This window comes from Oryx dammah, unplaced genomic scaffold (genome assembly GCF_014754425.2).
Source record: "Oryx dammah isolate SB20612 unplaced genomic scaffold, SCBI_Odam_1.1 HiC_scaffold_11077, whole genome shotgun sequence".
NCBI classification, from domain to species: domain Eukaryota; kingdom Metazoa; phylum Chordata; class Mammalia; order Artiodactyla; family Bovidae; genus Oryx; species Oryx dammah.
Genome location: NW_024080471.1, coordinates 5,356,409 through 5,369,714, shown reverse-complemented (window position 1 = coordinate 5,369,714; position 13,306 = coordinate 5,356,409). Strand labels below are relative to the sequence as shown.

The 13,306-nt window shown below is 36.0% G+C and overlaps 1 protein-coding gene across 1 annotated transcript in view; it reads left to right on the top strand.

The window, feature by feature from the left end:
- Window positions 1-13,306, top strand: part of LOC120860476 (ryanodine receptor 2-like) — an 804,098-nt gene that overhangs the window by 364,298 nt on the left and 426,494 nt on the right. Inside the window, exon 11 of the mRNA XM_040236295.1 lies at window positions 8,313-8,387. Within this exon, the coding sequence (XP_040092229.1) occupies window positions 8,313-8,387 (75 nt within the window). The remainder of the gene's footprint in view (window positions 1-8,312; window positions 8,388-13,306) is intronic.

Below are 13,306 nucleotides of genomic sequence, written 5' to 3'. Positions count from 1 at the left end.
TGCATTTCCTGTAGGTTGTTTAAGAAGAACAGTGGGATGCCTGCATTGAGAACCACTCTGATTAACTCAGGAGGGCTTGACGCCCTCACTTGTGTGATTTTGGTGACTCCTAAAAGATTATTATCCACTTGCAATTCCAGGAGGGGAAGAAATGCCATCGTAACTAAACCAGCCTACCAACCTGAGTGACTAGAACACTATTTTGAGGACAATGAGTCCCACATCCTTGGCTAAAAGGAAGCATCTGAACTTCACATCACTACAGGGAAGAATCCCTGTTTCTATAGCATGAATCTGAGGCTTAAAGGCAGTGATTAAAAAAATATATAGTGGGGTGGTTTGTGGGTATTTTGACAATCTGATGTATGTTATAGCTGCTTCAGAGAAAATTCATATACTTGCCAACGTGCAGAACTTTTGCCTGTGAGGTGATTTTTGTGATGTTATTTTATGTTTTCTCCTGGTACTTTTTCTATTATTTTTCCCCAATGAAGCAACTAGCAGTCCCAGTGCACTTTTCTTCTCAGGGAAGATTTGAGAGTTGGCAGAAAGCTTAAGTTTTCTACAGGGTACTACCCTTCCTGACTTTAATTCCCTAAAGGCTAAATCCAAAGAAGTTATTATGCTTAGTGTCTTACACACAAGGGAGAACAGGAAAAGAAGAGAAGAAGGGATTTTTCCCTAGACTTAAGACACTCAGATGAAGCAAATGGATACCCATATGCCCACACCCGAAATGAACCACAGTCCAAACCTCACACTTTATACGAAATCTAATTAAAATGGATCATGGGCATAACTGTAAAATACAGGACATTTAGGAAAAAATCTTGTACATACTTTGTTAGATATATACCTAAGAAATGCACATTTTCTTTTTGGTTGATATATAAATGTCTTGTGTTTTATTTCAAATTCCTGTTCATCACTGGTGTGTAAGAAGTCCAGTTTGTGCCTTAATTTTGTATCCTGCAGCTTTCCTATAATTGCTACTTAGTTCCAGGAGTTTTATTTTTGTTGTTGTTGATTCTCTAGAATTTTCTACGTAGACAATCATGTCACCTAATAACAAAACCAGTATAAAATTTTCTTTTTCAACCCACATACTTTTTCTTTCCTTTTCTTCTCTTATTGCATTAGCTAGCACTTCTAGTACAGTGTTGAAAAGGAATGATAAGAGGGGAAATTCTTGCCTTGTTCTTGATCTTAGGAGGAAAGCATCTAGTTACTTACCATTAAGTAAGATGTTAATTGTAGGTAATCTTTATCAAGTTGAGGAAGTGGCCTTCTATTCCTAGTTGACAGAGTTTTCATTGTGAATGAATGTTGGATTCTCTCAAATTCCTTTTTCATTTTTTCATGTAACTATTGTTTTTTATTCTTTAGCCTGTGGCTGCAATGGATTGTATGAATATTCAATGATATTTTAAATTTATAAACTTGTATGTAAAAAAGGGAGAAAAGCAATCATTTTTGCTACGTACTTATATTAAAGCAGTACATTTCTTTTGAGATAAAAAAAATAGTGGTAGTTCCTGTGGATACCAATTGTGTCTCTTAAAATCTATTTTGTTAGCATTAAAAAAAATCATTTTTTAAAAGAAGTTAATTCTGTGGTGTGTGATTCATTTACTGAACATTAAGTTTGGAAAAATAAAGAATTCTGCTATTTGTTCTTACTGTCCTGCATTGTGGTAACTAAAATACAATGATAATGACTTTTTTTGTCCCTACTAAATTCTACATAAACATATCATAACCATCTGAAATGGCAAGGCAATCTTCAGAAGTCAGTAAACTGCTTTTCTCTATTTTTTAATTTGTGTAACTGATTCATTGTCAAAATTGAATGTGACTGAGTAAATTTCCTTTTATTATTTTTTTGTTCTTCTTTTGTTGTTCAGGATTTGTTACACACTCCAGCCTCTATTAAGACAAAAATGAAACCAAAATGTGTTCAAAAATAGAACTCTAATAGCAACATTTCTTATCGCCATGCTTTAAGGTCATATGGTAAATGTTACGAAAAAGGTTTAGTTGGAAGAAAAAAGGTGATGTCTGCGGTATTGCAGTAATAATTGACTATAAGCTGTTAAGTGTTAAAATAATGTACTAAATTTAGGGCTTCCCTGTGTTGAAGAAACAAAAGTAAATTGAAAACAACCTAACTGCTGTTTTTGTAATTCAGGCAAAAGATAGTACTGTTGCTCATGCTTTACTGATCAAACAGAAATTTTTAGGGAGATACTTCAAGTGCTCTGAAACACTGTGATTTTATCCATCATTATCATGGAAAGAAGGAATCCCTTGCAATGTGGATATTAATTCCAGATTTAGAAATATAGATAGATAAATTGGATTTTCTTTCAGTTATTTTGATGTTTAATTGTATATAGAAAATTCTGAAAGAGATAGGAATATCAGACCACCTGACCTGCCTCGTGAGAAATCTGTATGCAGGTCAGGAAGCAACAGTTAGAACTGGACATGGAACAACAGACTGGTTCCAAATAGGAAAAGGATTATGTCAAGGCTGTATATTGTCACTCTGCTTATTTAACTTATATGCAGAGTACATCATGAGAAACGCTGAGCTAGATGAAGAACAAGCTGGAATCAAGATTGCTGGGAGAAATATCAATCAACTCAGATATGCAGATGACACCACTCTTATGGCAGAAAATGAAGAAGAACTAAAGGGCCGCTTGATGAAAGTGAAAGAGGAGAGTGAAAAAGTTGGCTTAAAGTTCAACATTCAGAAAACAAAGATCATGGCATCTGGTCCCATCACTTCATGGCAAATAGATGGAGAAACAGTGGAAACAATGGCAGACTTTATTTTGGGGGGCTCCAAAATCACTGCAGATGATGACTGCAGCCATGAAATTAAAAGACACTTACTCCTTGGAAGTTATGACCAACCTAGACAGCATATTAAAAAGCAAAGACATTACTTTGTCAACAAAGGTCCATCTAGTCAAGACTATGGTTTTTCCAGTTGTGATGTATGGATGTGAGAGTTGGACTATGAAGAAAGCTGAGCACTGAAGAATTGATGCTTTTCAACTGTGGTGTTGGGGAAGACTCTTGAGAGTCCCTTGGACTGCAAGAAGATCCAACTAGTCCATCCTAAAGGAAATCAGTCCTGAATATTCATTGGAAGGACTGCTGCTGAAGCTGAAACTCCAATACTTCGGCCACCTGATGCGAAGAGCTGACTCATTTGAAAAGACCCTGATGATGGTAAAGATTGAAGTCAGGAGAAGGGGATGACAGAAGATGAGATGGTTGGATGGCATCACCGACTCAATGGACATGAGTTTGAGTAAACTCCAGGAGTTGGTGATGGACATGGAGGCCTGCCGTGCTGCAGGCCATGGTGTTGCAGAGTCAGACACGACTGAGCGACTGTACTGAACTGAATTTTATGTGTCAACTTGAGTGTGTCATCAAGTACCTAAATATTTGATCAAACTATTTGATCAAAGTATTCTGGGTGTTTCATGTGAGTGCTTTTAGATGAGTTTAACATTGAAATTTACAGAAGAGTAAAATTGCCTCCCTGGTGGCTCAGAGGTTAAAGCATCTGCCTGCAATGTGGGAGACTTGGTTCGATCCCTGGGTCAGGAAGATCCCCTGGAGAAGGAAATGGCAACCCACTCCAGTATTCTTGCCAGGAGAATCCCATGGACTGAAGAGACTTGTGGGCTACAGTCCACAGAGTCGCAAAGAGTCAGACACAACTTAGCTACTTCACTTTACTTCTTCAAAATTGCCTTCCCTTATGTGGGTAGTCCTAATCTAATCAGGTAAAGACCTGAATAGAACAAAAAGGCTGACTCTTCATGAATCAGAGGGAACTCTTTCTGCTTACTGTCTTTGAGCTGAGACATCAATATTATCCTCCCTTTGAACCAAACTGAGATCTGAACCTGTGATCTTTGGACTAGGACAATGCCATTGGCTTTGCTGGTTCTCAGACATGGACTGGAACTTAAATCATCATCTCTTTGGGTCTACAGCATATCTTAAAAACTTGTCAGCCTCCATAATTGCAAGAACAGTCTACTTATAGTAAACTCTTTATATAAAATTGCATGTATATATAGGTGCATATATATATATACATACATATATGCATATGTATGTACATATGGGCATATATATATATGAATAGTTCTATTTCTCTGAGGAACCCTGACTAAAACAATTATGAGAACTTTAGACCTTGAATTTCATATAGGTGCCTCTCCCTGAGATTAAAATTAACAATAATACGGGTATGATCTTTTGGATTGGAGTCAGCAAACTCAACTTGTGGCTTAAATCTGGCCCACTACTTGTTTTCCTAAATAAAGTTTTATTGGGACATAGACCTGTTCTGAAACACTGAATTTATCTATCATTATCCTGGAGAGGAAAATAGGGATCCCTTGCAATGTGGATATTAATTACAGATTGAGAAATATAGATAGATGAATTGAATTTTTTCTGAATTAGTTATTGTGATGTTTAATTTTATGTGTCAACTTGTGTGGGTCACCAAGTACCCAAATATTTGATAAAACTATTTGATCAAATTATGCTGGGTGTTTCTAGTTTCTCTGCAGAAGGGGGGGTTCTCTTTAAGCCTTAAATCTTTTATTAACAATGTGTTTTATGATTCTGTGCTGAAGCCCACTAATTGGAACTGTGTATCCTGTAAAATTTTGGTATAAATACATGCTGATAAATGCCAAACTGTCAGGCTGTGAAATCTTTGTAAGGACATATGCTTTTATCTGTATGCTAATGCTAGATTTTTCTGGGGCTTAGACTCTAAAGATGAGCTATCCCGACTGTCAAAGTCCCTGCTTTTTGCTGAGAAATAAGTGATTTGACATCTGAGATAGGCTTAAAGAGTATTCTATAGCTGAAAATACAAAAATAGCTCACTGCTTTCATTCAGTGAACAATATTATAACACTTTGAGAAGTGGAATTGATGACAGGAATAATTTGTCCTTATTAAAAGAATAACTTTAAAGGACTTCTTTGGGCAGTTTTATGTGATCAGCCTGAAATATGAGTTCGTTAATGAAGTTTGTTATGTTGGAGGATAATGTTTTTTGTAGGCTGTAATTTACAGCCTGAATCCTGGGGTTTTTTTTAAGTATTGTTGAACAAGGCACATATTGTTGGTTAACAGGTGTGCATATTTTAAAAATTCCTATTCAGTAAAATTTCAGTGACTTCTGATTTATGAAGTAGAAAACTCTTTAAAAATTTCATTACAAATAATATCATTGTCCAGTAGTTTTAACACACTTTCTTTTTTCTCTGTAGCTGTAACATTGTTTTGGTTCATTGTTTCTATAGAGTTAGTGAACAGAAAGCTGCACACATGCTTTTGCATTCTCTAATCTCTTCAGACAATTCTTTGGTTTGTTGGATTTCATTATTTCTTCAATAATTAAGGATTGTAGTATTCAGTCTCTAAAAGTTTACTTGTGTATCATAAATATGTTACGAAGTTTTCTTTTATAAATTATATTCTGGTTAGGGTATAATTTCTATTTCCTCTTTGACCTATAAGTAATTTAGAAGAGTTTCTTACTTTTCTGAATTGTTGTTTTCTTCATCATTTTAGTATTTATTCCCAAGTTTTATTTGTTAGGATCAGAAAATATGTGAGTAAATAGCTACACTTAAAAAAATCTTATAAAATTTTCTTTATGGCCAAGTATGAGATCTTTATTAAAAGTCTGGGAGAAACAAACACAATATTATAAAGCTTTTATCCTCCAATTAGAAACAGATTTTAAAAAATCTACGTTTGTGTGTATCTATCACTATGTACAATATATATGGTACACAAATGCACGTGAACATATATCTATATTTTGTCACTCATTACTTTTCAAGTTCATACCCAGAGATTCTAATTTAATGGTCTGAGAATTGTCTGGGGTTTTTTAAAGATTTCCATGTGATTATAACATACAACCAATACTAAGAATCACTATCCTAATGAAATAATGATTTTAATCCAGTGATTCTCAGAGTGTGGACTGGCTGTACCAACATTGCCTGGGAACTTGTTAAAAATACGAATTATTGCTCTTACTAAACAGGAAACTCTGTGGGCCCAGGAGACTGTATGTTTTTATGTTTTTATTAGGTTATAATTGCTTTACCCTGTTGTGTTAGTTTCTTCGGTACAGTGAAGTGAATCAGCAATCTGTATCCACAATCTGTATAATCCCTTCCTTCTTAAGCATCCCGCCCACCTACCCGCATCCCAGCCCTCTAGGTCATTACAGAGCACCAGTCTGAGCTTCCTGTACTATACAGCAGCTTCCCACTTCCCACATCTATTTTACACATGATAGTGTAGATAAAAAAGTGAAAGTGTTAGTTGCTCAGCCATGTCCAATTCTTTGGGACCCCGTGGATTGTAGCCCAGCAGCCTCCTCTGTCCATGGAATTCTCCCAGCAAGAATACTAGAATGTGTTGCCATTCCCTTCTCCAGGGGATCTTCCCAACCCAGGGATCAAACCCGCTTCTCCTGCATTGCCAGAGAAGCCCATAGTGTGTACATATCAGTGCTAATTCTCTCAGTTTGCCCCACCCTCCTCTTCCCCTTGTGTCCACATGTCTGTTTTCAATGTCGGTGTCAAATTCCTGCCCTGCAAATTGATTTATTGGTAACATTTTTCTAGAGTCCCGAATACCTGCCTTAATATACATATTGTTTTTCTGACTCACTTCACTCTGTGTGACAGACTCTAGGTCCCCTTACATCACTAAAAAATGACTCCACTTTGTTCCTTTATATGGCCGAGTAATATTCCTTTGTATATATGTACCACAACTTCCTTATCCATTCATCTTTTGATGGGCATTTAGGTTGCTTCCCTCCAGCAATCTGTATTTTAAAAAACTTAAAAGATGATTCCAGTATTCACTGAAGATTGAGAACTACTGATGTCTAACAATGTTTTGACATTACGAGTAATCTTGTCCCCAGAAGTCATTTCATCTTATCTGGAAGCATTTTAGATTGTCACAACTTGGGTGATCACATACAGGTTGTGACTCAAGTTGTGGGTCACGACTTGGATGGCTTGTGTTTGTGAGTAGTTGATAGAGGCCAGGGATGTGTCAAATACCCTACCGTGCGTGAGATGGCCCCTCACAGCAGAGAATCACCCAGACCAGTATCAGCAGTGCTTCTGTGTAGAAACTGATGTAGACTGTAATTTCCCAACTTTGGCTCCCTCTTATGACCAGCTGGGGATTCCAAATTTACTTTAATTTGGCCAGTGTTAAGGGCAATATGTCAGGATTTTAAAAGCTATCCCCATGATTATATTCACAACTGCAGCTGAAAATTCCTGCTGAGGACCCTGGTCATTGAGGTACCTAAAATTCTTAAGTTCCAATGGATGGGTCAGATTGATATTGAGTTAATTTTACTATAAAAAGTTAAAAAGTAGTCATTGTTACCTCCTGATGTGATGTGCTAGGAAGGCAAACACCATTTTCTGAAGTGTTCTTGCCAAAATATCTCAATCTTAAACATGAGCAAGTTTCTAGAATTTTTAATCTAACTACCAACTTAGAGGCAGATGTTAAACCACTGTGAGGATGTCATCAGCAAAATCAGAAGGTAGAAAGTACTCCAGGACAAATGGTAAATATTTTTTTTTCCAAATAAATAAATAGTAAGAAGGAAACAAAATAGGAGAACTGTTCTTTGTTGTCATTTAGTTGCTAAGTCGTGTCTGACTCTTTAGTGACCCCGTGGACTGTAATCCACCTGGCTCCTCTGTCTATGGGGTTTCCCAGTCATGAATAATAGAGTGGGTAGCCATTCCCTTCTCCAGGGGATCTTCCCGACACAGAGATCGAACTTGCATCTTCTGCTTGGCAGGTGGATTCTTCATCACCAAGCCACCTGGGAAGCTATAATATATTACACTTCGACAGCACTTAAACTCAGAACAGAGTATTTTTATTGACTTAAGTTTATTGGTGAAAGTATTCACTAGGAGAGAGGAAACAATGGCCAGGGCGAGGGACAGAGGATGAATGGGATTACAGGGAGTAAATGGCAAAGAAATGTGTTTAAATCAGTTGTTTATTCAGATCACTGTTGTCACTGTTACTTATATTTCCAGCTATATTCTCTCCTACCAAAAAGTATAACTTTCACTGTTTATCCAAAGCTTTCCCATTTACTTTCTTTCTTAATTGACTTGAAAAATGGAGTCTAAGAATACAACATTAAAATCGGGCTTTTTATATTCTTTTTTTTTTTTTTTTAACAGAACTGTTCATTATGAAGGTGGTGCTGTATCGGTTCACGCACGTTCCCTGTGGCGACTAGAGACACTAAGAGTTGCGTAAGTAGAACTTCTGAATACATCCCGATGCTTTGGGTACAAAAGATTGGGCTGGCCAAAATGTTCATTTGGGTTTTTCTGTAACATCTATGGAAACACCTCAATGAACTTTTTGGCCAACCCCATATATCTAGTGCTGTTGAACTTTTCTGCAAAATGGTCATGCTAACAAACAACATGTAGATGAAACACTCTCATTTTTTGCCTTCCCCCTGCATTTATTTACCTTTCACTAGCCTACATTCTGGAGAAGGTGATGCACCCCACTGTAGTACTCTTGCCTGGAAAATCCCATGGATGGAGGAGCCTTGTGGGCTGCAGTCCATGGGGTTGCGAAGAGTCAAACATGACTGAGCGACTTCACTTTCACTTTTCACTTTCATGCACTGGAGAAGGAAATGGCAACCCACTCCAGTGTTCTTGCCTGGAGAATCCCAGGGATGGGGGAGCCTGGTGGGCTGCCGTCTATGAGGTCGCACAGAGTCGGACACGACTGAAGCGACTTAGCAGCAACAGCCTACATTCACCAGGTGGTAAGCAATGGTTTTATACCATCTGCTTTTTTTTAGCCTCGTTTGGTTTTGTGTTATTGATTCATCCCAGTCTGTGCCTCTCCTGGCAGGAAGAGCTCCTAGTGCAGAGTGATGTAAGGTTTGGAGTCAGGACAAATTGTTTGCAGGCCTGTCGCACATTTCAGATCCGGGATTGATCTGAATCACATTTCAGATTACATTTCACATTTCAGATTACAAAGGCATATGTAAACCAGTGGAAACTTAAACCCGAATGAGGTATGAGAGTCATCACTAGCAGTCACTATCTTTTCTTAAAACTAGCTTGATAACTGAGTGAGAAATGTGAATTGGAAACAGACTCACTGTGTATTCATTATACAAATAATGATTATCTTTTTTTTCTGGTGACTTCAAAAAGCTGTCCAGAGATTGACTTTTAGTTACTCTAAGTAAATGCAGTACTGATGATAAAGGTGTCATTTTGAACTATTTTAAATAGAATTTAAATATCAATCAAATTAAAAGAAAAGATTAGAAGGTCATTTTTGTCCAGAAATCAGAGTTTTCGATGTATTTGTTCCCTGTTATATTACACTTTAAAAATTTATTGATTTAGGGTAATAGACTTCCATGGATGTGTGTAGGGAACTGTCTTATTATGGAATTGCTCTATTTTATTAACTTGATATTTTGAGATTAATGATTAAAATAGTTCAGTGGTCTTCACCTTTTTTTTTTTTTTTTTTGCTTATGTACTCTGTGTAATAATTTCAAAGACTTTGTATTTCCTTGAACATTGCTAGGCTCAACATAGAATTTTTTTCATTAACAGTTTAAATAGATGCATGGAATATAACTTACAGTGTATTGTAAGTAGTGACATTTTATGATAACTTGGGTAAAGTACAATCATAAAAATATCCCATTGACCTTATGTACTGCTGCAATTTAATACCCATCTTTATTTATTTAAAAATGCTTGAACATGGTCTCTTTAACAGTGAAAAAATATGTTTTTCATCTTTCTCATTGAAATCATATTAGCTTACTCTCCCATGACAGAATTTTACCCCAATCAGATTTTTTGATTGATTTTCTGCTCATACTATCTACTCCTACTCAACAAAAATATGCATGTAAATTAAATTTATTTCTATATTTTCTGACTGTAAATATGCAACTTTTAAAAAGTGCTCTATATTAATTGATAATACTGTTTCAATCAGTCAATTAATTGATAATACTAAGTTTCTTTCTATATAAATTCACAGTTGGTCAAACCCACTGAAATATTAAAACTGATAAATCTTGAACATAAAAGTAAAATTTTATGGACAGTGAATCTATTAATGGGATGGAAATAGAAGAGATGACTTATAAAGCAAAAGGAAGAAAGCTCGTAGCCTTTATGTGCTTCATAAATTATATAGAGAATCTAGGGAAAAGAATTCCAAATATATACATATATTTCTGTAATTTGCCTTGTGTATTATTAAAAATGACAGCTTAATTAGAGATGAAATAGCACGTTTGTAAAACAGGTTTGAGATGTTTTTTCACATTTGTAGATCTACCTACCCTTCACGATTGTGTACTTAAATTATCGTGTTATCTTTTTTTTTTTTTTGAGGAAGTCAGGTCCTAAATCTGTCTATCACTTATTTAAAAAAAAAAAAAAAGGATAAGAGCTCCTGAAAGCCTGAGGAAACTTCCTTTTCATTGTCAGCATATTATTGGTGAGCTGTAATTACAGAAATACTCCTGAAAGTATCCCAATGGATTTCTTCATGGAAGTTTTTTTGTTAAAGATTTGGTTGCATCTTTGACCTCCTTTGGCATCACTATAAATATATAAATTAGATTGCATTGAATTTGCATGTGTTCTTTTTATATTCGGTTGTCACATTTTTACTTACTTTTCTTTTGCTTTGAAAGTGATATTCAAATCGCTGATTATGTGTATAACAGAACTATATTCCAAAGGTCAATGTTTATATTGTAATCTTTGGGATGCCATATGATTTTTTTCTCCAGTGAGGTCCCAAACTATATATTTGTTATAATTTATGTAGGCCCGTAATTATAGATTTGATATGGCAGTCTCATACAAATAACATTAATTGTGTCAAAAGTTTTTCAGTATCATGAACTTTTTAATGAAGTAAGCTTTAATTTGGGAAGTCAGATGTAATAGAAAACACATGCCTGTATTATACCTCAATGCAAAGTTTAAAGACTGTTATATGTAGGATATATATTGGTTTCTGTAATAGAAATGATCACTGCAATTATAAATACACATTATGTATACTTACAATTCTACTTTCTTATGTTAAATGTTTTTAATAATTAATATCCTCATTCCTTTGAGATATTTACAAGTAAATGTAGATAATACATGGGGAACAGTTGTCTAATATGTTAACATAGGAAACTGGTTTATATAACTACTTTATTTCAACTGTTTTCAGTTTTTACTGAAATATTAGTTTCTTACCCTTGATTCTCCTGGCCTTGTCCTCTTTTCTTTTGGACCATGGACACATGAGATGAGCTAATTTGAGCGCTTGTGAGCTAAAGAAAATGTTCTTAGACTTCACAATGTTTAACTGAGAATTGGACAAGTTCATTCCATTTCGAACAGAATTCCCTTGGTGGACTGAGAAGAGTGCTTATGTATATGAACCCTATTAGATTTGAGCCCAAATAGGTTTGAACATGGGATCCAGAATACTCTCTAGAAGTTCTGGTGAAAAGTATGTATTTGGACATACTTATGGACTATTTGAAAATGAAGTTGTTTTCTCTGGTTAGGAAGAGTCAATATTTGATAAAATATTCAAATGCTCCTTGAAATAATAGAACAGTATTAAAAATAATTGCTTTTTTATAGCATCTGCAAACAGTATACTTAATTTCATGAGGGGAATACACAAAGCTTTTCTATTACCAGAGTAGAAATGCTTTAACATGCTATTGGTAAACAAAATTAAATTTCATTTTTAAGGCACTACTCTGTTATTATCTGGAGAAGGAAATGGCAACTCACTCCAGTGTTCTTGTCTGGAGAATCCCAGGGACAGGGGAGCCTGGTGGGCTGCCGTCTTTGGGGTTGCACAGAGTTGGACATGACTGAAGCGACTTAGCAGCAGCAGTGTTATTACCAGGATTTATTGGTACATGGTTATTATTTTAGTAGGACTTATCCAAAGTAATTATCTTTATAAACATTTCCATGTAAAACTTGAACTTATTACAGTATCATTCTAGTCCAGGCTAGTACTTCAGGTTAAGAAAAAATCCAGGTTAGGGAAACAGCATTCAGTTCAGTTCAGTCATTCAGTCGTGTCCTACTGTTTGTGACCCCATGAACCGCAGCCTCCCTGTCCATCACCAAACCCTGGAGTTTACCCAAATTCATGTACATTGAGTCGGTGATGCCATCCAACCATTTCATCCTCTGTTGTCCCCTTCTCCTCCTGCCCTCAATCTCTCCCAGCATTAGGGTCTTTGCAAATGAGTCAGCTCTTCGCATGAGGTGGCCAAAGTATTGGAGTTTTAGCTTCAACATCAGTCCTTCCAATTTCCTTTAGGATGGACTGGTTGGATCTCCTTGCAGTCCAAGGGACTCTCAAGAGTCTTCTCCAACACCACAGTTTAAAAACATCAATTCTTTGGTGCTCTGCTTTCTTTTTATAGTCCAACAACATCATAAAATTAACTTAAAGATAATTTGTTGAAACAAAATTGGCATTAATAAGTCTACTGCAAATCTTAAAAAGATAAAAATAGTGTTCATAATTTATAGAATCTAAAAGTTTTTAATGATTCTGTATGAAAAGAAGTTTATTAACTAATAAATCATATTGGAATCCTCTAATATTTCTTTTTATCTATTTGATTCGTTTTGTAGTGGTAAGAGCTTCTACTGTAATTATCTTTTAAAAATTTATGCTTGTGTGTCTTGTATTTCATTTTCTGTTTGCCATTGGCATGTGAAGCTTCATGACATAGTACATTCTTTTTAAGTGAGTGAAGTCACTCAGTCGTGTCCAACTCTTTGCGACCCCATGGACTGTAGCCTATCAGGCTCCTCTGTCCATGGGATTCTCCAGGCAAGAATACTGGAGTGGGTTGACATTTCCTTCTCCAGGGGATCTTCCCAACGCAGGGATTGAACCTGGGTCTTCCTCATCACAGGCAGATGCTTTACCCTCTGAGCCACCAGGGAAGCAGTATATCTTTCTCATTGTAAAGTAATCAACTGTATCCTTTTATGGGCTTCCCAGGTGGCTCAGTAGTAAACAACTTGCCTGCCAAGCAGAAGATGTGAGTTTGATCCCTGGCTCAGGAAGATTCCCTAGAAAAGGAAGTGACAACCCACTCCAGTAATCTTGCCTGGGA